The 21,865-nt window shown below is 50.5% G+C and overlaps 1 protein-coding gene across 2 annotated transcripts in view; it reads left to right on the forward strand.

The window, feature by feature from the left end:
- The window catches only part of Chst11 (carbohydrate sulfotransferase 11), a 212,222-nt gene extending 190,564 nt beyond the window's left edge, over window positions 1-21,658 (forward strand). For both annotated transcript variants that reach the window (XM_052166039.1, XM_052166040.1), the window contains exon 3: window positions 17,110-21,658. In XM_052166039.1, the coding sequence (XP_052021999.1) occupies window positions 17,110-17,964 (855 nt within the window). In that variant the 3' untranslated portion in view covers window positions 17,965-21,658. The remainder of the gene's footprint in view (window positions 1-17,109) is intronic.
- Window positions 21,659-21,865: the final 207 nt, after the last annotated feature.

The following is a 21,865-nucleotide window of genomic DNA, read 5'->3' on the forward strand; positions in this document are numbered from 1 at the left end:
CTACACGGGTCAGCTGCCCAGTCAGGTGTCTGCCCTCTGAAAGGAAATGGGCTTCCATCTGACTCCCCCTGTTGATACTGTAGTCATAGCAATGATAAATGACATCATCAGGGAGTAACTGATGGCCCCAGGCAAGTGACACTCAGCAAAGGCCACCACACCTTTCCAGCAGTGCCATTCTCAGCGTAGCAGAATGGAAGGGAGGAGAGACAACACGCCCCCCACAGCACATGCCCTCAGTGTTTGTTGAATGAGTAAATGAATCCTCTTATTGCTGAGTTTAAACAGGAATCTACTCTGAAAGCCCAGAAGGGGACACCCCATTCTCCAGCCTATCAGCCATTTGCTGGCATCTACTGTGCCCCTAGTCCAGGGATCCCCGGCGCGCTGGGTGAACCCGCGGGAGAAGGTGGGCTGGAGGGAGGACAGGAAGAGCGGACAGCTGCTAGGCATAGCATGGTTTTCAGAACTAAACAACAGTAACTGCGATACGATATGGATGAATAGGGCAATGGTTCTGGGTGGAGATCAGAGACATCACTCGGATCCTAGAGCACCTGTGTGTAAAGCTAGCTAGGGTCGCGTGCGCCAGTAAAACCGTCTCTGGAAGGGCAGAGATAGGAGGGTGTCTAGGGTTCCTTAGCCAGCTACACCTGCTGAGTCGGTGTATTAGTTTGGGTTCTCTAGAGTCACAGAATGTATGGGTAGTCTCTATATAGTTAGGGAATTTGTCGATGACTTACAGTCTATAGTCCAACTCCCCCAAAATGGACAGCAACAGTTGTGGATGGAAGTCCAAGGATCTAGCAGTTGCTCAGTCCCACAAGGCAAGCAGGCAAGGAAGAGTGAGTAAATCTTCCTTCTTCCAATGTCCTTATATATCTCCAACAGAGGGTGTAGCCCAGATTAAAGGCTGTAGGTCTCCAACAGAGGGTGTGGCCCAGATTAAAGGCGTGTACCTCGATGCCTTTAATCCCAGATGATCTTGAACTCGGAGATCTCCTTGTCTTAATCTTCTGAAATTCATAGCCACTATGCTTCAAGATCTCCATGCCAAGATCCAGGTCAGAAACTTCTATCTCTGAGCCTCCAGATTAGGATCACAGGTGAGCCTTCCAATTCTAGATTGGAGTTCATTCCAGATATAGTCAAGTTGACAATCAGGAATAGCCACTACAGTCAGTGAGATCTTAGTTCAGTGAGAAACTCTGCTTCAAAAGAAATTAGATGGGGTGTGACAGAGGAAGGTTCCTGCTGTGAACCCCTGACCTCAACATGTACCCACATAGATATGTACTGCCCCACCACACACCAAAAAAATGTAAATAATACAGTTATGAGGATGGTGATGATGGTGGTGGCGGCAGTGGGCGATGATGACAATGACTGCGTCCTCGGTGTCCGTCACCATTTCCTCCCTCTCTGGTTGCAGCCCTAATTGGGTAAGTGGTTCCGGCAGCAGTAATTAGCATGGAATCAGCAGCTGTTCCGGTGCTTCCACAGAAACTGATTTGCAAGACTCCCCAGGGCTGGCCTGGAAACTTCCCCAAAGCTGTGCTAGCCCGCGAAGCACACCCCTGTGCTCACTTCCACTGTGCTGGCTTCCACCGTAGACTCAAACAGGAAGAGCGCACCGGCACTGCCTCATCATCCTGGGTCAGAGGCACCTAAGGCAGTCAGGGCACCACGGGCTCCAAGTGTCTGCTGAGAACAGCGCTGACACCGTTCTGTGTACACTGTGCTTTGAGGTAAAGCCCTGTGGTGCGTTCCTTTCTGCAGGGCCCTGCACCGCGTGTGCCTTCTGCTTCTCACGGCCCGAGTGGCCTCTTGCTCAAGCTCAGCTCGAGAGGCAGCAAGGACCTTAAAGTCCTGAGCTTAATACCGTGATGCCCCACCTTGCCTGAGGGTGCTTGTCCCATCCTACTTCCTGGGCCCCACCCACTCACAGGCCAGAGGGATGGGGAAAGGCGGTGGGAGATGGGCAGCCACCAGTATCTTCCTCCAGGCTAAGGGATCAGCTAAAGCTCTCTGTCCATTCCATCTCCTTCTTGTTCTTGCTTCACCGTTGGATGGGGCGTGTGTGTGTGTGTGTGTGTGTGTGTGTGTGTGTGTGTGTGTGTGCGCGCGCGCGCGCGCGCCTGCCTGCCTGTCTGCCTGACTATCCTATAAGGGCTGAAATAGGCTCCCTCAGTTAATGGAGTGTTTGGTATGCTAGCATGAAGATTCAAGTTTGGGGTCCCCGCACACATGTCAAAGCCAGGCATGATAGCACCTGCCTGCAACCCTATCTCTGGAACGGTAGGCAAGAGCATCCCTGGGGCTCTCTAGCCAGTCTTGCAGAATCAGGGAGCCCTGTGTTCAGTGGGAGACCTTGTCTTGGAAAATTAGATTGAGAGCAAATAAAAGATACTAAGGTCAATCTCTCACATGCGTGTCTACACACATGCATGTGCACACATAGACCAGCTGGCCTGTGTCTGTGAGAGTCCACGCAGGTCCCAGCAATTGGCAAGATACCACATACACACCATATATACCTCTCTCTCTCTCTCTCTCACACACACACACACACACACATACTCACATACACACACACATACACATGCACATTCAGATATATATACATGCACATATTACACACATGTACACAGATCAAGCCAGGTCTATGGATCAGTCTGACACCAACAGAAGCATAAGAAAGAAACCAGGCAGCCACTGCAGAGCGTGCACAGTGGAGTTACAGCAGAGCGCACGGCGACTCTGGTTAATGAGGAACTGGGAACTTTTATTTCCCCCACACTTTGCCTCCAGCGCTCTTTAGTTTCTAGAATTATTTTAATAGTTACAGTAGGCAAGAAAAAGAGGAGATAGGAAAAAAGAAAAAGCTGAAATGTGCTGAGACAGATGCACCCCAGAGCGGGTAGGAAAGGGAGTCTGCCTTTACCTCCGCTCATGTTCCCTGTCAGAAGAGCAGGCGTCTCCTGGGCCTCTTGTCCCTCGTCTGAGAATTTGCAGGGCCCTATGTAGACTGGGTGGTCTGTGGCTGTAATGTTTCAAGCAGGTCCAGGCAATTGGCATGCACACAGATACCACATACCACATACACACCACATACACATACATCTCACACACAAATATCACAGACACATACATCACAACACATACCACATACACACACATACACACCCACTGGGGTAGGATTCTGCCTCTTCCCACTCTGTTCCCTGGATTCCCACGTTGGATATAGCACACAGGGCAGGACCAGAAGCAGACAGCCACATGGCATAAGGACAGACAAAGGGCTTTCAGGAGTGACCCATCGTTGACATCTGAAACCTGGTTTATTATCTTGCCGTGACTTGAACTCACTGAAGAAATGACCCGTGGATGTTAAGTCTCCCGGTGGGTGGAATGGCTAGAGAGCGGAGTACTGTTGTCTTCCTTAGGGTTTCTATTGCTGTGGTGAAACACTATGACCAAAAAGAGCGTTGGGGAGGAGAGGGCTTCTTTGGCTCACACTTCCATGCCACTGTTCATTACTAAAGAAAGGTCAGGAACTCCAGCAGGGTGGTGTAGAATGATATTTTAATAAATCCCGGCACAGGGTTCCTTTCTACCTATGACTGTTTATATTCCCAGGAGACAGACAGACAGACACACACACACACACACACACACACACACACACAACCTCATGCAGCCTAATAGCTGGGCAACTGCCTAACCTCCACGCAGTAGAATCTACCTCCCATGATAACTCTGAGTTACTACCTACTAATTTCCATGTTCTATCTTGAACTGCTCTTGACCCAGTTGAGCAGTGCTCTCCAGCAGAGCCACCTGTGTGGGACAGCAGTGTTAGCCCTATGATGGGACAGAGATGTGCCAGAGACACCTTTTCTTTAATAGAGTTTGGAGTTCCTGTGGAGAGTTCTAGGCTGAGTAACTAAGAAGAAGATAGGGGTATACTCTTGACCCCTGACTTATGAATCCTACCTCCCTAGCACTCCCCCCAAAAATGGCTGTCCTTGTACCCTACAAGGTATGGAGAAAGAACAGTCTTCCTATAGCGAAGGAATAGGAGGTTTGATGATCATGACGACGACACGAGTGTAGGATGTTCAGTCAGGAGAGGAAGCGAGAGGGGAAAGACACTGGAAAACAGGCTGGTGACTCACACGCCAGGGCCTTGCCTCTCTGAGCTGCAGACTCACCCTGAGGCATCCAGTTTAGTCCTGTGGTATATTAGTCAGGGTTCTCTAGAGGAGCAGAACTTAGAGAGTGAATCTTTGTCTACATAAAGGGATTTATTAGAGTGGCTGACAGGCTGTGGTCCAAGTATTCCAGCAATGGTGGTTTCCCATTCAAAGGTCCAAGAACCCAGTAGCTGTTGAGTCCACAAGGCTGGATGTCTTGTCTCGTCTTTGGTATACATCAGATTCCTGAAGAAGCAGGCTGTAATGCCAATGAAGGAATGGACTTCACACACAGCAAGAGTGAGGGCAAGGAGGCTAAGAGAGCAAACTTCCTTCTTCCATGTTCTTCATATGGCTGACAGCAGAAGGCATGACCCAGATTAAAATTGGATCTTCCCACCTCAGAAGATCTGGATTAAAGGCCTATCTTTCCACCTCACAGATTTAATTAAGGAAAAACTTCATCACAGTTACCCATCCCCTTGGGTTTTAGTTAACGCCAGATAGTCAAGTTGACAAGCAAGGATAGCTATCACGTGTGGATTTCCAGATGTTTCTGGTTAAAAGAGTCCAGAGACAATGCCTTGCCCTTCTGGGTTCTGGCCCAGGTTGGAGAATGTCCCAGGCCTACTGGGCTACAGCCAAGTTCTTGAGAAGCTGCATGGGTCCCTGGCTGAATGCATCAGGAGAGCCTGTGAGGAAATTCAGTCCTAACTCCACCCGGGTATCTATGAAAAGCAGGACCTAGCCCTGCAGACCCATAGTTGTGCTAGGCGCTGTATACACATCATCCTGAAACTCTGGCCTGAGGCAGCTGGAGGGCAACACACCCCTATGCTGCCTGAAGGCCCTCAATGTGTGTCACGATGGGAAAGACTATGTCTTTGGAAGACTAGAAGGCAAAGCCATGCACAGTGAGGCTGCAAACAGCTTAGAGGAAAAACCTGGACATTCCTTTGACTTCAGTATGTATCCTTCTGAGCAGGTTCTCTGCACTGACTTCAGGAAAGGACATGAATTTGGTGTCTCCTGTGAGGTTTAGTTAAACTGTCTTGTATGACTTTTCCTGCACAGATGTGGACCCCAGTTAGCACATTGACAGACCAAAGAAACAGCTCTGCCCAAACTAGCTAGTGAATGGATGGAGTCATTGGGGTTAGTTATGTAAGTATGGATGAGAGGTTATGTAAGGAATGTGGCTAACTCAGAGGCAGCCGTATCACCAAAAAACCCACCACTGCATGAATGACAACTCACAAGAGCTCTATGCACAGCCTACAGGCAGCCTCACCAGAGTCTCCTCTCCCCAGCAATTATTATGTCTCATATAACAAGGGACCTTATAAGTCTTCTCTGTTTTAGGGACTTCCTGAGACTTGTGAGTTCTCTTTACTTCCTAAACCCTCCAAGTTTCCTTTTCTGGCCTCGCTCCTGGAGGGAATGTTTCAATTCAGAGGAAAAGTTCTACAATGGTAACTTTTGTTCCTGGGCCTTCCTTGTAGCCAGCCTGTTCTCCTGGATGGATCAGCTAGAAGTCAAAGTCTTGTAACTTGTTTCAAGCTGAAGACTTGTGCCCCAGCACAGGATAGTAGGGGCACATTTGGGCTTTGTTTTTTTTATGCTGTGAGGCTTGGGCTCTAACAGTCATGTTAAGACTGACCTTCAGTTTACTGGTCTGTAAACTGCCAATAGCAGCTCAAGATGGGAAGTGGCTGATACTTGATTGGTTGGCTTCCTGAACACAGATCTCCATGGGTGATTATGCAGTCATTCCCCTCCAGCCACCTTGGAGTCATGGGCATGGTCATGAATGATCATGTGACCTAGAATAGCCTCACCCTTCTGTTTCTCTCTAGACCTTGCACTGGCTGTCTTTCTAGTGCCTTCCTCGGGGCAGCCCAGTGGGCAGAGTGGAGGTATTCCTGTCTTTTCTTGACAGACTATAGTTTTTGGGAGTGCCCGCCATGAAAGCTTGAGGTCCTGAGGTTCAGGCCCAGGTAAAAAGTCAGGCGCACGTAGTGATACACACTTTATAGTCCCAACACCAGGGAAGCAGAGACAAGACCGATCCCTGGGGTCGCTAGCTAGCCAGCGTAGTGTAATTAGTGAGGTCCATGCTACTGGGAGAACTTGTCTTAAAAAATAGAAACCAGGGCAAATAGTACTTTAGGAAAAATACCTAAGGTTGACTTTGCACGTGTACACACACACACACACACACACACACATACACACAGGATAGACAGACAGACACCCTATTGGGTGAGTCTGCATAGAAGTCTGGCCTGGAAAGGCTTACTAGTCAGGGGAAGTCAAAGCTAAGCCTCAGGGGAACAGCCAGACATGGCTTCTCCCCTGGGAAGGTGGCAGGGCTGTCCCTGCTGTCTCCAGAGCTGGGGCAGCAGCTAGATTGAAACAGAGGCCTTCATGTGTGACAGCCAGCCATCCCCACGGGACAGGCCCCCAGGCCCTGGCCCCACTTGCTTCTCAGAGCCTCTCTGTTCAATGCTTTGATACACTCGGAGTGAAAAACACAAAAACAGAAAGTCCCAGCACCCCTCCCTCCGTGACCAGCGTCATTGCGTCTGAAAGCTTCCTTTCCCCAGGGCCTCCCCGCCCCTCGACTGGTCCAGCTCTGGTGCGTCCATCTAGTCCTGAGGTCCTGGAAACACACACACAGCCTGTGGGCATAGCACCCTCTGAACCAGCCAGGGTCTTGTCCAGCCTGCCCTCTGTCCCCCAGCCCGTCCCCCCAGTTGGCGTCGCCTTTGGCCAGCCCATTTCTAATCTCCCTGGGACTTTATCGAACACCCCTATTTGGGGGAAAAATCAATGGATTTCCTCCTAAGCTGACCCAGCTCTCCAGGCCTTCGCCTCTGCGTTCAGGATGGGCTGATGTCACCCAAGCACTCAAGCTACCTCCGTGCACCTCACGTCTTCCCTGCCACATGGCACAGCACTCGGGAACACTCACACGTGGGCCTGAGGAACTCCCCGCTGGCGCCCGACTCAACAGCCAGCCTTGAGGCCTGGTACTTTTGGATCCATGTTACAAATGGGCTCACAGAGGCCCAGGGAGGGAGTCTGGTCCTGCCTCTCTCCTAATCCTCTCTCATCTTTGTCATCCTGCCACTGCTAAAACGATCACTCTTTTCCTGAGAGCAGCTCCTCTGGGACTGGAGATTTAGCTGTCCAGCCTATGACAGGTGCTTCCTATGTAGGAACCTAGACCCAGGGTAGACACCCCACTAGACAGTTGGCCCCTGTAGAGTCTGGTGTGAACAAAAGTGCCTAAGTTTCTCTCATATTCTACCCTGAGCTGTCCCCCCAAGCCCCCCCACAATATCCTTCTGTCCTAACTCTCCCATCCCCCACCAAGTGAGGCAGAGAAGTCAAAGGATGAGGATCATAGGCCTCTCAGAGGTTGGGTTAGGGTTAAATATTATATCCTGAAACAGATTCCTTTCTGTCTCTCCTGTTAGCCCAAGCAGAGGCCCTGGCATCTAAAAGAGAACCTGCCATTCCCCATCTTTTGCTCGTTTTAATGAGTTCCCAAATCAGGGCAGCCCAGGAGAGCCTAGCCCACATTCCCTGCTATGGTTAAGAAAATAGGCCACCTGCTCCTGCTGAGTTTCGGAAACTTGCAGCCATCGGGACTCCACGGGTTTCACAGAAATGTCCCCTGAGAGCTTGGGAGATGCCTTAGTCAGCAACACGTCTGAGAACCTGCGTTCAGTTCCCTAGAGCGCCCCCCCCCATGTAAAAAGCTGGCCATCGTGGGCTGGAGAGATGGCTCAGTGGTTATGAGAACTGGCTGCACTTCCAGAGGTCCTGAGTTCAATTCCCAGCACCCACATGGTGGCTCACAGCCATCTATAATGGGATCTGATTCATTAGAAGCTGAGACAGACAGGCAGTCTCTGACCAATGAGAGACTCTTAAAATGGGGGGGGGGGAACGGCGTCTGAACGAGCAGAGGTTACCCTCTGTGTGCACAGGCACACACACATGCTCAGAAATCTACCAACTACATGGTATTTACAGCTCTGATGTGTCCAGCTTGTGGACGTCTTACTCATCTCTGGGCTCCAGGTTGTCTGTGTGGCTGTTGTGCACAGCTGTGTGTCCTCCACTGTGACCTACAAATCAACATTCCTCAGCTAGCGAATGCAGATAGACCCGTCCCAGTGGCGCCTCCCTGTGGCCTTCCTTGTACACTGCCGTGAGGACCACAAATGGCCATCTTCTGTGAACCTTGACAAGAGAGGCACTAATGTGTTGGCACGATGCTAACCCTCCTTCTCTGAGTCCTGCAAATCTTAGGCACCAAGTGCTTGAGACACACGAGATGCTTAGACCTGTGCCAGCAGCCCTGGAGACAGGAAAAGCACTGGCTGTGTTCATTCCTAATGGTGTAACTGTGTTGAAGGCTGGGCAGCTAGAGACTGGGAGGGGCTCCAAGGAGCCCGGGTTTGTGGGTGACGTGTGGGAGGGGCTCGAAGGAGCCCAGGTTTGTGGGTGACTTGTGGGAGGGGTAGATGTCTAGCAGGCGGGAGAGGGAGGAATACGTTAGGATGGTATCTGCAGGGCTGGCCCAATTCTAGCCTCTTCCCCACCAGGAATGGTGCGTGGGTAACTTACAGAAATACAGGAGACAAGGTGTTATTGAAAACTGCTGCTCTATTAAGAGAAAGAGCAGGGGCATCAGGGATAGGTAGGCAATACAGTGGTTGTCAGTCACACACGAGATCCTGACTTCTACCCCTAGAACCCGTGCAGGGGCGGGGCCAAAAAAATAAAAACCAAACCTCCTTCCCCCCCCCCCCCCCCCCGCTGAGCATTACGACATATGTCAGTTGTCCCAGCAAAGGGGGCGGAGACAGCAGGGTCCCTGGGCTCATTGTCCAGGAAGCCTAGTGAGTTTCAGGCCAATAAGAAACGCCGTTGTTGTTGTTGTTGTTGTTGTTGTTGTTGTTGTTGTTAAGGGAGGGTGACGGACAGCATCTAAGGAATGATACCTAATACCCAAGATAGACCTCCACAAGTAGACACACAGACCGACAGACAGACAGACAGATAGATAGATAACAACTCTTTGGGAGCTCTCTCAGCCCACAGTTCCGACATCCCGAAATCCACTGCCTGCTTTATAGCGTGTCAACCGTACTGATAGCTCCTCTCTGTGTGGCTAGGCAGTCGACCCTTTCTGCAGCTGTCCGGCCAGGATGTCATCCCAGTTATGTCAGTCAGTCATTTTCTGTCAGCAAGACCCCAGATCTCCACGAGTCAGGCCCCGTGTGCAGATGACAACTGCGTCTGGCCTTCCTGTGGAGCCCGCTCCCGGAGAAGGATGCCCAATCAGCAGTTCTGCAGGTGTGACAGAGCCGCTGGAGCTGCTCTGATGGTAATTCCCCAGGGCGGTGGTTAGGAACAGGTGCCGGGACCACCCACACTGGCCGTACAGTCAGACTCCTAAGGTGGAGCGGAGGAGTTATGGTCGCCAGATGACACTGGGTGTCGCCTGTGCCAAGCACTCAGCTCCAGTCAAGGCTTTGCAGACTGGCTCTACTGCTGGCCCCCTTCCAGACATCCTCCACAATGACATTAAACAGAAAGTGAATTTCTACTTCCGTGGTGTTCACGGACATAGACACGGTACCACCCGTTTCTTCCGAGCCCTTGGTCATCAAAGCAACCCCCAGAACTGCACCGCTATTGTCCCCATGGTTCAGAATGAGGGCTCACGATGCTCAGACAACATGTTCAGTAAAGCATGCTGAGTCTCTGGAGAGAGGCATGAAGGAAACCACAAAGCCAAATTGTCCAGTCAGAGGCCAGGAGAACCCGCAGAGCCAGGCCACATCCCCCACACACCTACCTGTCTCCCTAAAATATCGCACCGTCAGCCCAGCCCTGTTGGGGAGCTGCCAGCCTCCAGGCTGAGAGGAGGGGACCCGCTTCCTTCCTCCTGTCAGAAGTGACTTCCGAGGTCCCCAGCGTGTGTGAGCCAGCAGGGGCAGAGCCTGCTGCCCCTCTGATTTCAGATTTCTGAAGGAGCAGCCTCCTTGACTGTCCCTGCTTCACCCTTGTCCCTGTGCTGGGCCACCATCTGTGGGAAGCCAGGCCAGCTTGGTAGTGGCCCCAACCTCCAGGAGCCCCAAGACTCTGAGATGGAAATGCTGCCCCTCCAGCTGCACCTGGCTTCCTGGAAAAGCACCCTGACTCAGTGAGCCCCGGGCAGAGCTCTTCCAGCCTCCCCTGGTGTCTTCGCCCTCCAGCATCAGGTGACTGCTCCTGTTTCTTGGGCTGACTCAACAGGTCCTCCCTCATCAAAGCAGTCTCCTCAGAGCCCATTTCTCCCAAGACAACAACCTATCTGCCAATGCGTTTGCGCAGCTCTGACTCTGGCTCAAAACCTCCGCTTGGGAAGATGGGCTAGGGCGGCAGATGTAGGCACCAGAGCACCACACAGCCTCTCCAGTCACCCCCATGTCATTGGCATATACCTGCGTCTATTCATGCATACATGCATGCATGTGTGTTACACTCACCCATGAGTGTAACACACATCCACACATGCGTGTGTGTTCTGACTCACGTGCATTCATTCTTGCATTCTCACATTAATTCAGACAAACCTGTCTCCCATGGGCTAGGCGCTGGTCATGTAGCAGAGGGCAAAAAAAGTGGGGGACACCTGCACCTTGGAATTAGCATGCTAGGAGGGAGAGAGGCCAGAGCGAGTCAGTGGTATGTGACATGCATACAAGATGGTGTCGCAAGAGAGGAGTCAGGCAAGGACTCAGCGCCTCAGAGTTGCAGGATGCTCACAGCCTGGCTGCCTCCACCTAGCTTTTCTTATTCCCCTGGGGGTCCTAGGATGGGTGCAGCAGAGGCTCCAGGAGGGTGTCTTAACAGCCCTCAGATGGCAGGGAGGGCACCAGCTGGTTATTCACAGACAGCCCCAGCCCTAGGAGGTCCAGTGAAACTTGACAAGTCTCACACCCAGGTCTCATCTTGGTCCAGCCCTAGTATACATAAAGTCTCTAGGACCTCTGAAGCTGTGGTTCCTACCTGGGCAGTACTAGGACCCTGGGACCACCAGTAACAGCCAGAGAAGTTATATCAGACCTCTGGGATAGGAATAGAACCCAGCCTAATAGGGCTGTTAACAGCCCACCATGATACCTCTGAACTGGCAGGATTGAGTCCCCAGGTGGCTTAAGTCAGAGGTAGGAGTCCCCAGTATGTCTTCAGACCCCAGAGTCACCCGAGTCAGTGTCTTCCAGTACTTGAACTTCCAGCCCCAGTTCCTATTCCTGGGACCTTGAGCAAGCCGCGCCTTCCCCAGTGCCTCGGTTTCCTTCTCTGTAAGTTAGGGATGCTGATGATACCTGCTTCAGAGAGTGTGGCTCGGCGGTAACTCATGCAGTCGTGTTCAAATGCCGCCAGTGGGCACATCAGTGCTTGTGTTTGGGTTTCATCAGTGCTGGGACTGCAGTTTCTACATGAAATCCATCCATCCCTGAAAACCCAAGACAACAGGTGGCATCGGCGCCACAAAAATGCAGGGAAGGACTGTGTCCCCTCCACAGCGCCGGCATTACAAGCATGCGCCACCATGCCCAGCTTTTCTATAAGTGGGTTTTGGGGAATGAACTTGGGCAAAGGTGTCACCAACTGAGCCCGTCCCCATGGCCTTGACTTCCAGATTGACCTCTTTATCTGGTTTTATCTGCCCAACCACAGGCAGGGAGGTGGGTACACTTGGGTGTGGGTGTTGCATTCAAAGAGAATGCAGACCTCACAGGGTGGCCCAGCTCTTCCTTTTAAGATGAAACAGAGTAAAACTTTAAAGATTTCTTAAAACAACCCTTGGTCCTTACACTAATTACAGTTCCCTTTCAAAATGTCCAAATTAAAAATAGACATCAAATCCAGCATGCCGGATGCGGCCCAAAGCCAGGAGCTGTGTTGTGTTCAGGACGTCCTAGGCGCTGCTCTCCTCTGGCCTATACTTTGAGGACATCACAGGGAGATGAAAGCCAGTGGCAAGGCGAGGGCAGAGTCCCTCGGCATCCGATGGCGAACCGTTCTGCGTTCTGTTATTAAGGGCAGTTGTGAATTGGTCCAAGATGTTAGGATGCCGTGGTTTCCACACAGTGTGGACCTGCAGCTCTCACAGCGTGGCCCAGCACAGCAGCAGCGCACGCTCTCGCTCGACATTTGGGGGAATCATCTCTCCCACACCGACTCGTGTTAAATCCAAATCCCCCAGCCTCAAGGACCCCAAGAGGTGACTGCAGTTGGAGAGAGGGTCCCATTAACGCTGCTCAGACAGGAGGCTGGTTCAAGGGTGTCTGTTAGGGGGGAGGAGAATGTGAAGAGGCCATCATGGGGCCAAGGGGATGCCACCCTGGGGACTTCATCTTGGACTTCAGCCGCCATTACCCTTGGGGAACGCACTGTTACGGGTTAAGCCTCTCTCTGAGGAATCTTGCACAATGTTGGCAGAGGAACCCTAGCAGACCCTCTGCCCTGCGACATCTCCAGCTCTGGCTGGAAGCCCTGGAAGAAGCCCTCGGGGTGACTCCCACACATGCCGAAGTTTGAGACTCACTAGCATAAACTATCACTGATGCTGACTGGAGCCAGCCCAGGAAAGGCTGACGGCGCTGGGCCTGAGGGCTGCTCCGCAGGACAGATTCTCTTTGCGTGGATTCTTCTCTGTAACTCAGTGGGTTCCTTCCTTGAGAGGAGCACATCACCACCTCCGGTGGGCAGGTAGGAGTGAATCCCAGGGTTGGCATTCAGTCAGCCAAAGACTGTGCCCTTTGAAAAGACACTGAATCCAAGAATCCCCGCCCTCCCTGACTAAATTTTCTGAATCCCTTATATCCTGTTCACTTTCTGACCACAAACAATCGAGATGCTTTTCTCTTTGATAACAAGAGCAGGGAAGATTCTGCCTGTTTCTGCTTTTGTGTGCTATGCTCAGAAGCTTACAATCGAATAAGATCTTTAATCTCAGCTCTCAAAATTGCACACAGTGCCTCTGCTGTGATCTCCTCAAGCCCTTTTGCAAAACAAAAGACGGGAAAGAATATGAAACCTAGAAGGGATTCACCTTCCAGGTTTACCCACTGACAGGGGCCCGCAGTAAACCCTGGCTTTGTAAAACTGATGGACTGTGGTTGGCAAGCAGCCATATTCCCTTTCAGTGGTGGAGAACAAGCTGTTTGCCGCTGTCTTCTTCACCCCTTCGTCTCCTGCTGTCCCCACAGAGCCATCCCTCAGAAAGCTAAGCCCCTCAGACAGCTCCTGACCTGTGTATGGACTGTGTACAGCGGATGTGTAAAAGTTACGGCCATTACCACAGCTCCTGTGAGCCCTGCTTCGAGACGAGAACACCACCCTGTAGCTGGGACATGGGGACGTGACATTTAATGGGTTTTTAAAGTGCACATCATGACTCTTCGTTGCCCTGTGAGTGGGTGTTCGGGCTATTTCCTGAGGTCTCTCCATTTCAGACTTGGCTTTCAAGCAAAGAACTTCCCTCTTTCTCCGGCCTGTTCAGGACTTCCCTAAACCCACCAGGTCTCTTAAAGCAGGCTTCAAAAGAGACCAGGTGAAATTCCTTGGGCCTAGGTTTCTCTGTAAGAATCTCATCGCTTTTACCTTTTTATTTTGGTGGTTTGATTTGATTTGATTTATTTACTATGTAGCGGTATTCCATCTGCAAAGTACATCTGTGTACTATGTGTGTACAGTGGTGCCCACAAAAGGTGTCAGATGCCCTGGAGATAGTTGTGGGTTACCACATGGGCCTTGATCATTGAGCCTGAGTGAGAAGACAGTGCTCTTAACTATGGAGCCATCTCTCCAGCTGCCTTGGTGATATCTTTTGAAACCATCAAGCATTTCTGAGTTCCAAGCCCCACCCTAGATAGATAGCCTAGTTCCTACCTTGTGACGTCTGGATGCGGTATTCATTGATGTCCCAAGGGACAGCAGAACGTTCCATCTTATCATCTTGAGGTAGTTAAGAAATAAGCGGAGAGTGGGGCTGGAGAGGTGGCTCAGCGGTTAAGAGCACTGACTGCTCTTCTGAAGGTCCAGGGTTCAAGTCCCGGCGGCCACATGGTGGCTCACAACCATCCGTAATGAGATCTGATGCCCTCTTCTGGAGTGTCTGAGGACAGTTACAGTGTACTTACATAGAATAAATAGCGGAGAAATAGAACACCTATCAATCAAGGTCAAGTGAAATCACTGGGGGCTGAGTCTGCAGTATTGATCCCTGAGACTGAAAGGGAACTGTTCAACTTTAAAGACGACCAACACCTTACACTATTCTGTTTTAAGTATAAGTACCTTCTTTTTACAGACAAAGAAGGCAAGTCTCACTGAAATCAGGGTTCCGGTCTTTGGTCCAGTCTACACAGGGATGAATTTAGGGTTGAATCATACAAACTATGATTCAGTATCATGGGTCCCACCTGACGCCTAGGTACCACCGAGGCACGTGTCCGGTGACTTAACGACATTCTAATGATCCTCCTGTAGCCTCAGGTCTGGAGGTGTACTGGCTAGTTTCGTGTGTCAACTTGACACAGGCTGGAGTTATCACAGAAAAAGGAGTTCCATTTGGGGAAGTGCCTCCATGAGATCCAGTTGTGGGGCATTTTCTCAATTAGTGATCAAGTGGGGAAGGCCCCTTGTGGGTGGTTCCCCCTTTGGGCTGGTGCTCTTGGGTTCTATAAGAGAGCAGGCTGAGCAAGCCAGGGGGAGCAGGCCAGTAAGAAACACCCCTCCATGGCCTCTGCATCAGCTCCTGCTTCCTGACCTGCTTGAGTTCCAGTCCTGACTTCCTTTAGTGATGAACTGCAATGTGGAAGTGTAAGCTCAATAAACCCTTTCCTCCCCAGCTTGCTTCTTGGTCATGATGTTTGTACAGGAATAGAAACCCTGATTAAGAAAGGAGGCTACTTTATAATCTGGCCTAAAGAGCCAGTGGCCATGGGACAGTCAGTAGTGACCTGTGACCACAGGGAAAGCACGAAGTACACTCAGGTCAGGATAGTAAAGGACACCAAAGATGAGACGTTCTTTTGCGGTGTGGCGGAAGAGTGTGCTGGACCTTGAAGAATAGTCAAGTTTGGGTCGATTGCGATCTAAGTGGAGAGTCCAACAGGGCCAGGCACAGAATGCAGGCGCAATCGGGAAACGTGAACAGCTGGTTTCTCGGAAGTGCCCTCTTTCAGAATGGGCACAATGACAGGGAAGCAGGTTGGTAGTAGACCGTGGATGTCGAAAGGCAAGTGTCTGAGTAAAGACCTTGTCCTTGGGGTGAGGAGGAACACAGCACTGTCCACCACCTCACACCCCAGCGCAGCCGCTACACGGCCCTAGGCCCTGGTTTCTCCAGAACCTCAAAGTCAAGATGAAATTCTGTTGATCTTTATAAAGGCAGCTGTGTCGCACAAGCCAGCTGGGCAAATGGCAGGATTGCCAAGCTGATCAATAGCGGTCCCCACTCCGCAGGGTCTCTAAGCCTCAGCATGTTGGGGACCAAAATGGTAGCTGACCAGGACAGAGTAGATTTGTCTATCTGGGAGAACTGGTTCTGACTGGGAATGATTGGCCATTCTAGCTCCATTTCTGTTGCTTTTTTTTTTTTATTTGATATAATTTATTTACATTTCAAATGATTTCCCCTTTTCTAGCCCCCGACTCCCCGAAAGTCCCGTAAGCCCCCTTCTCTTCCCCTGTCCTCCCACCCACTCCTTCCCACTTCCCCGTTCTGGTTTTGCCGAATACTGTTTCACTGAGTCTTTCCAGAACCAGGGGCCACTCCTCCTTTCTTCTTGTACCTCATTTGATGTGTGGATTAGGTTTTGGGTATTCCAGTTTTCTAGGTTAATAACCACTTATTAGTGAGTGCATACCATGATTCACCTTTTGAGTCTGGGTTACCTCACTTAGTATTTCTGTTGCTTTGATAAAATATCCTGACCAAAAGCCACTCAGTGAGGAGAAAGGGATTTACTTGGTGTCTCAGTTCAGGTTTTACTGCTGTGAACAGACACCACGACCAGGGCAACTCTTATAAAGGACAACATTTAATTGGGGCTGGCTTACAGGTTTCGAGGTTCAGTCCATTATCATCAAGGTGGGAGCATGGCAGCATCCAGGCAGACAGGGTACAGGAGGAGCTGAGAGTTCTACATCCTGTTCTTAAGGCAAACAACAAAAGTCTGGCTTCAAGGGAGCTAGGACAAGGGTCTTAAAGCCCACGCCCACAGTGACACACTTCCTCCAACAAGGCCACACCTCCAGATAGTGCCACTTCCTGGACCAAGCGTATTGGAACCGCCACACTTGGCTTACAGTCCCAGGCTACAGTCCATCATTGCGGGGATGAAGTCAGCCATACTCAGGCAAGAGCAAAGGGGAAATAAATGCATCGTTGTTTACTTGTTAGCTTTGTCTCAGTCTCACATGGTTCAACCCAGCCCAGCCTAGGGAATAGTGCGGCCCACAGTGGGCTGGGTTTTCCTACTACATCAGCTAACAATGACGAGAGTCCGCCATAGACATGACCACGGACCAATCTACTCTAGGTAATTCCTCATTTAGACTTTTACCAGACAATTCTAGGTTGTGTCAAGTTGTGACAGTTAAAACTGACTAGCAGATCTACTTCAGGGAGGGGCTTTTGCTCTCAGAGAACACAGGCATCTTCCCTCTGACCTCCATGGCGCCTCCCACACTAAGCTGTTAGGCTAAATCTCACCTCACCCTTGGGAATCAAGCTTTGTACCTGATAACTGCTTGAACAAACAAATCAGCCTTCCATCGACTATTCTATCTAAATGCTAATTTCTCCTTCCTCCTCTGTCCCCCTCTGCAGCTAGAGCTCTCCAACACTGCCATCCTGCACCAGATGAGACGGGACCAGGTGACAGACACCTGCCGGGCCAACAGCGCCATGAGCCGCAAGCGCAGGGTGCTGACCCCCAACGACCTGAAGCACCTGGTGGTGGACGAGGACCACGAGCTCATCTACTGCTACGTGCCCAAGGTCGCGTGCACCAACTGGAAGAGGCTCATGATGGTGCTGAGCGGCCGGGGCAAGTACAGCGATCCCATGGAGATCCCGGCCAACGAGGCCCACGTGTCGGCCAACCTCAAGACCCTTAACCAGTACAGCATCCCAGAGATCAACCACCGCTTGAAAAGCTACCTGAAGTTCCTGTTCGTGCGGGAGCCCTTCGAGCGGCTGGTGTCCGCCTACCGCAACAAGTTCACGCAGAAGTACAACACCTCCTTCCACAAGCGCTACGGCACCAAGATCATCCGACGCCAGCGGAAGAACGCCACGCAGGAGGCCCTGCGCAAGGGGGACGACGTCAAGTTCGAGGAGTTCGTGGCCTACCTCATCGACCCCCACACCCAGCGGGAGGAGCCCTTCAACGAGCACTGGCAGACGGTCTACTCCCTCTGCCACCCGTGCCACATCCACTACGACCTCGTGGGCAAGTACGAGACGCTGGAGGAGGACTCCAATTACGTACTGCAGCTGGCCGGTGTGAGCGGCTACCTTAAGTTCCCCACCTATGCAAAGTCCACCCGAACTACCGACGAGATGACCACGGAGTTCTTCCAGAACATCAGCGCCGAGCACCAGACACAGCTGTACGAAGTCTACAAACTGGACTTTTTAATGTTCAACTACTCAGTGCCAAACTACCTGAAGTTGGATTAGAGGGCTGCCGGGCGGGGGTGGGGGTGGGGCGCGGCGGTTGTGGGGAGAGGGAGAGAATCCTGCTTTTTAATTTAAGATTTTTATTTGTCGAAAAGAAATTCTATGGAGACTGGGTTATTTTGTAAGTTAATATGTCTTCAGGGGAGATGCTGCGAGCGGCATGGTAAGAATTATTTAAAAACCCTCCCTGGGGAAGGACAGCAGTCTTTGCCGGGGAGTGGGGTGGATTGTCCCTGTTTTTAGAAGTGGATACTGCAACACTGTCTCCAAGGTGTTCTTGTGTTCTGGTGAATTCCACAAACTGTGCATTCCATAAAGTCTAATGAATCTTATTTATAGTTATTTAAACGTGGTCTCTGTATAGGCCTTCTTCTGTGGCAGCACTCTGCTCCCCGCCCTTCTAGAGGAGAGGACAGTCTGTAATTTGCTGGCTATGGTTTGGGGGGGTGGGGAGGGACATGGTTATCTCCCCACTGACCTCGTGTGGAATCCCGTGGTGACAGCTACCAAGATGTGTGGATGCCACCATTCAAGAAACCCTGCTAGAAATAAGTAAATTGTCCTTGCACTAAGAAACCGGGGTGAGACTGGTTCAAACTGATTGCTAGCAACCCCAAAGTCCCATGCAGTAAAGAAATGCAAATTTTTTTTTAACCCAAGAAGAGAGCGGATGGTAGCAATTTCTCATCACCAAAATTAATCAGCAGGCCATAAGAATAGGCTTTGGGTGGAAATCTTTAACTGGCACTTTCCAGTTCTAGCAAAGGCAGAAGAATGGTTGCTTTATAATCAATAAGTGTTTATTGAGCATCTACTATTTTCCAGGCTTGACTGCAGGTAGAACATTGAGTGAAACCAGGACACGCTTTATGTGATCACAGGGCATCCAACTCAACAGTGAACAAACTCCCATCCTTATGGTCCTCACACAGGCTTTGGACTATTCTCAAGCGGCCCAGAGAGTCCATGAGCCCAGCAAATTTGCATTTTTCTACCGCTCAAATTTAAAGGCCACACATTTGGATCAGGCCCCTTAACTAGCTTAAGTAGTTCATTGCCAACACAAGAAATGGCAGAAACCTTTTTGATCATGTATATCTATTGCAGTGTCTTGGTAGTAGAAGCCTGTAAGCCACGGTATTCTCCAGGTACAAAGATAGAGGACTGCTGTGATCAATTAGTGATGTCTGCCTTGGCTAAGGGAAGGAGGGAACATTTCTCAAGTGCCTCCTACTGTGATCTCCAGTCCACATCTTGTCCTGCCTGCCACCTAAAAGAGTGCACTCCATACATTCGGAGACTGGCAAAGTTCAGATGTGAAGGTCAGAGGTGGAGTGTTGGTACCCACAGGCACATGCACACCCTCCGTGTCCTGCATTGGCAAAGCATTTACGACCTTCCTCTCCAGAAGGCTGGAAACTCATTTCCTGTTCCTTGCTGATCAATGCCCCAACCTGTTCCTCATTTCTAGTTGTTTCTAATGCTTCTCAGTTGACGTTTGAGCCACATTCCTGTGACAGCCAGTGTCCAGGTACATAGCAGATGCTGTACATAATAGTTCTGATGATAGGGGAAGGAGTAGGGTGTAAATTTTGCATTTTGTGCTTTTGTGGGTTTTTGTTTGTTTGTTTTGATGCAGTATAGAGTGAAGGGGTAAGAATATTCTGAAAAACATAAAATTGAATAATTTATTCACAGAAACTATTAAAATGGTATTGTTAGGCTCACGGGGAGGCTGGGGGCAGCAGAAGCTGCTACACTGTCTCGCTGAGGAAATTATTTAATGTGAGGAAAATTCCAGTCAGAGTGGCTGGCTAAGGCGATTTATAAAACGCAGGTACCTTCCCCAGTTTCTCTCCCCTCACCTTTGATAGTTAGATTTATGTCATGTGTTTGACCAAGAACAGTGACAGATCTCAGCTGTCCCTGGAATAGAGAGGTGGTCCCTGTCCTCAGGACCTGGGCTCCCACTCCCGCGACAGTCTGTGTGATGTTGCATGTCCCACAGGGCCCAGGCTCTCCAGAGTGTCAGTTTGTGGTCACATATCCTTAGGAAAACAAAGTCAAGTCAGGTTCCTCTCTGCAGGAATTCTCAGAGCCTTGAATCCACGGTCTGCCTGGCGAGTCTGGGAGAATGTAGCGTTTCCCAGCTACACGACCTAGGTATCGTGCACGGCAGATCATGTCTTAGCTGGTATTTCACACAGTAGCCTTTGGTGAGGGTGATCTAGCCTGTCTGAGGTCTGCAAAGATTGACAGCTGCTTCTAGATCCTTCCACGAATAAGCAGAAACAGCGCCTATCTGGGAACTTTATGAGAATTATGCTTTACCTATTGGGGGTGGCTCCACACGGACACTGCCCCAGACAGTGATCCCGCCCCTCCAAGCATGGCGGAGGGAAGCCTAGGGTGTTGTGGAGGGGGGTGGGTGGCTTGGCGGGGACGATGGGCTGCCTCATGGGAAATACTTCTCACTTCCACTCAGAGTTTGGAACTGTTCACCGTGTGCTTCAGGAGTTTTTAAATGGGAATTCGTGTTGATTTCCATGTTTCGCGTTTCTGTTTGTCTTTCGTCTGTGGTACAGTGCTGTGTGCAGATGGTACTTACTCCATTTCTCTCTCTAAAGTGAGAAAGATTGTCCTTCTGGGGATAGTGTATCAATACGCTTCCAGAATGAGGAACTCTGTCTCCTGTCTTGTGTTCACACTTCCTAGTGACAGTTTTAAAAAAAAAAATATATGGGCTCGACTGTTTATTGTATAATGTAGAAAAGTATTCCGTGTCCCTAGCTCAAGACATCCATTGGTGAAACGTGCTTGGAAATCCAAGTGTTTTCTACTGGGAAAAACAATGTTGAAAAAGCTTTCTCTCGCATGCCTCTGTGCTTAGCTGGAAAGAGGAGCTGCCAGTGTCCCAGCTCTGAGCCACTGTTCAAAGGTGCAGCTGCGTTCTTAGGACCAGGTACAGGCAGAGAAATAGGGACCTGCCTGCCTAGCTTACTCACGGGGGATGTGTAACCTGTGAGCCACAGGGGTCCCTGCCTGCAGTCCCTATAGCTTCCCCATGCCCCAGTGCCTTTCTCAGCTGGTCTGGGAATCAGGGCAGCCCACTGACAGGGGCTCCAACAGCCCTTTCCTGCTGGTCCCGAGCTGCAAGGAGAACTATGGGAACCAGAAACTTCTCTCCAACCAGCCCTTCCGAGCACACAGGTCTCGCCAATGCTCCACGAGCTCTCCTGGACGTTGTGGGAGACCCTAGGACTCTTTGCTCGTATGATAATGATTGCATTACTATCCTGCTTTAACTGATAAAACTTCAGAGATTTTTGGTTAATTTCCTACGCTCTTCCTTTGCCCAGGCCTCCTCCATACACACACATGCACACATGGGTATGCATACACACATGCACACATAGGTGTGTATATACACATGCACAGCAGACATTCACACATACATGCACACATAGGTATATATACACACATGCACAATAGACATACATGCATAGTAGACATGCACACACATGCACACATAGGTATGTATACACACATGCACAGTAGACATACACACATGCACAGTAGACATTCACATACACATGCACACATGGGCATGTATATACACATGCACAGTAGACATGCACACACACATGCACACATTGGTATGCATACACACATGCGCACACACATGCACACGGGTGCACACGTACACACATGCACAGTAGGCATGCACACACGGATATGTATATACACATGCGCAGTAGACATGCACACACACATGCACACAGGGGTGCACATATACACACATGCACAGTGGACATGCACACATGGATGTGCGCACACACATACACAAATTGCCCAAGCCTGTGCACTCCTGGTACCCACCTCTCTGTCAGCAGGACTGACG

This window comes from Apodemus sylvaticus, chromosome 20, assembly GCF_947179515.1.
Source record: "Apodemus sylvaticus chromosome 20, mApoSyl1.1, whole genome shotgun sequence".
NCBI classification, from domain to species: Eukaryota; Metazoa; Chordata; class Mammalia; order Rodentia; family Muridae; genus Apodemus; species Apodemus sylvaticus.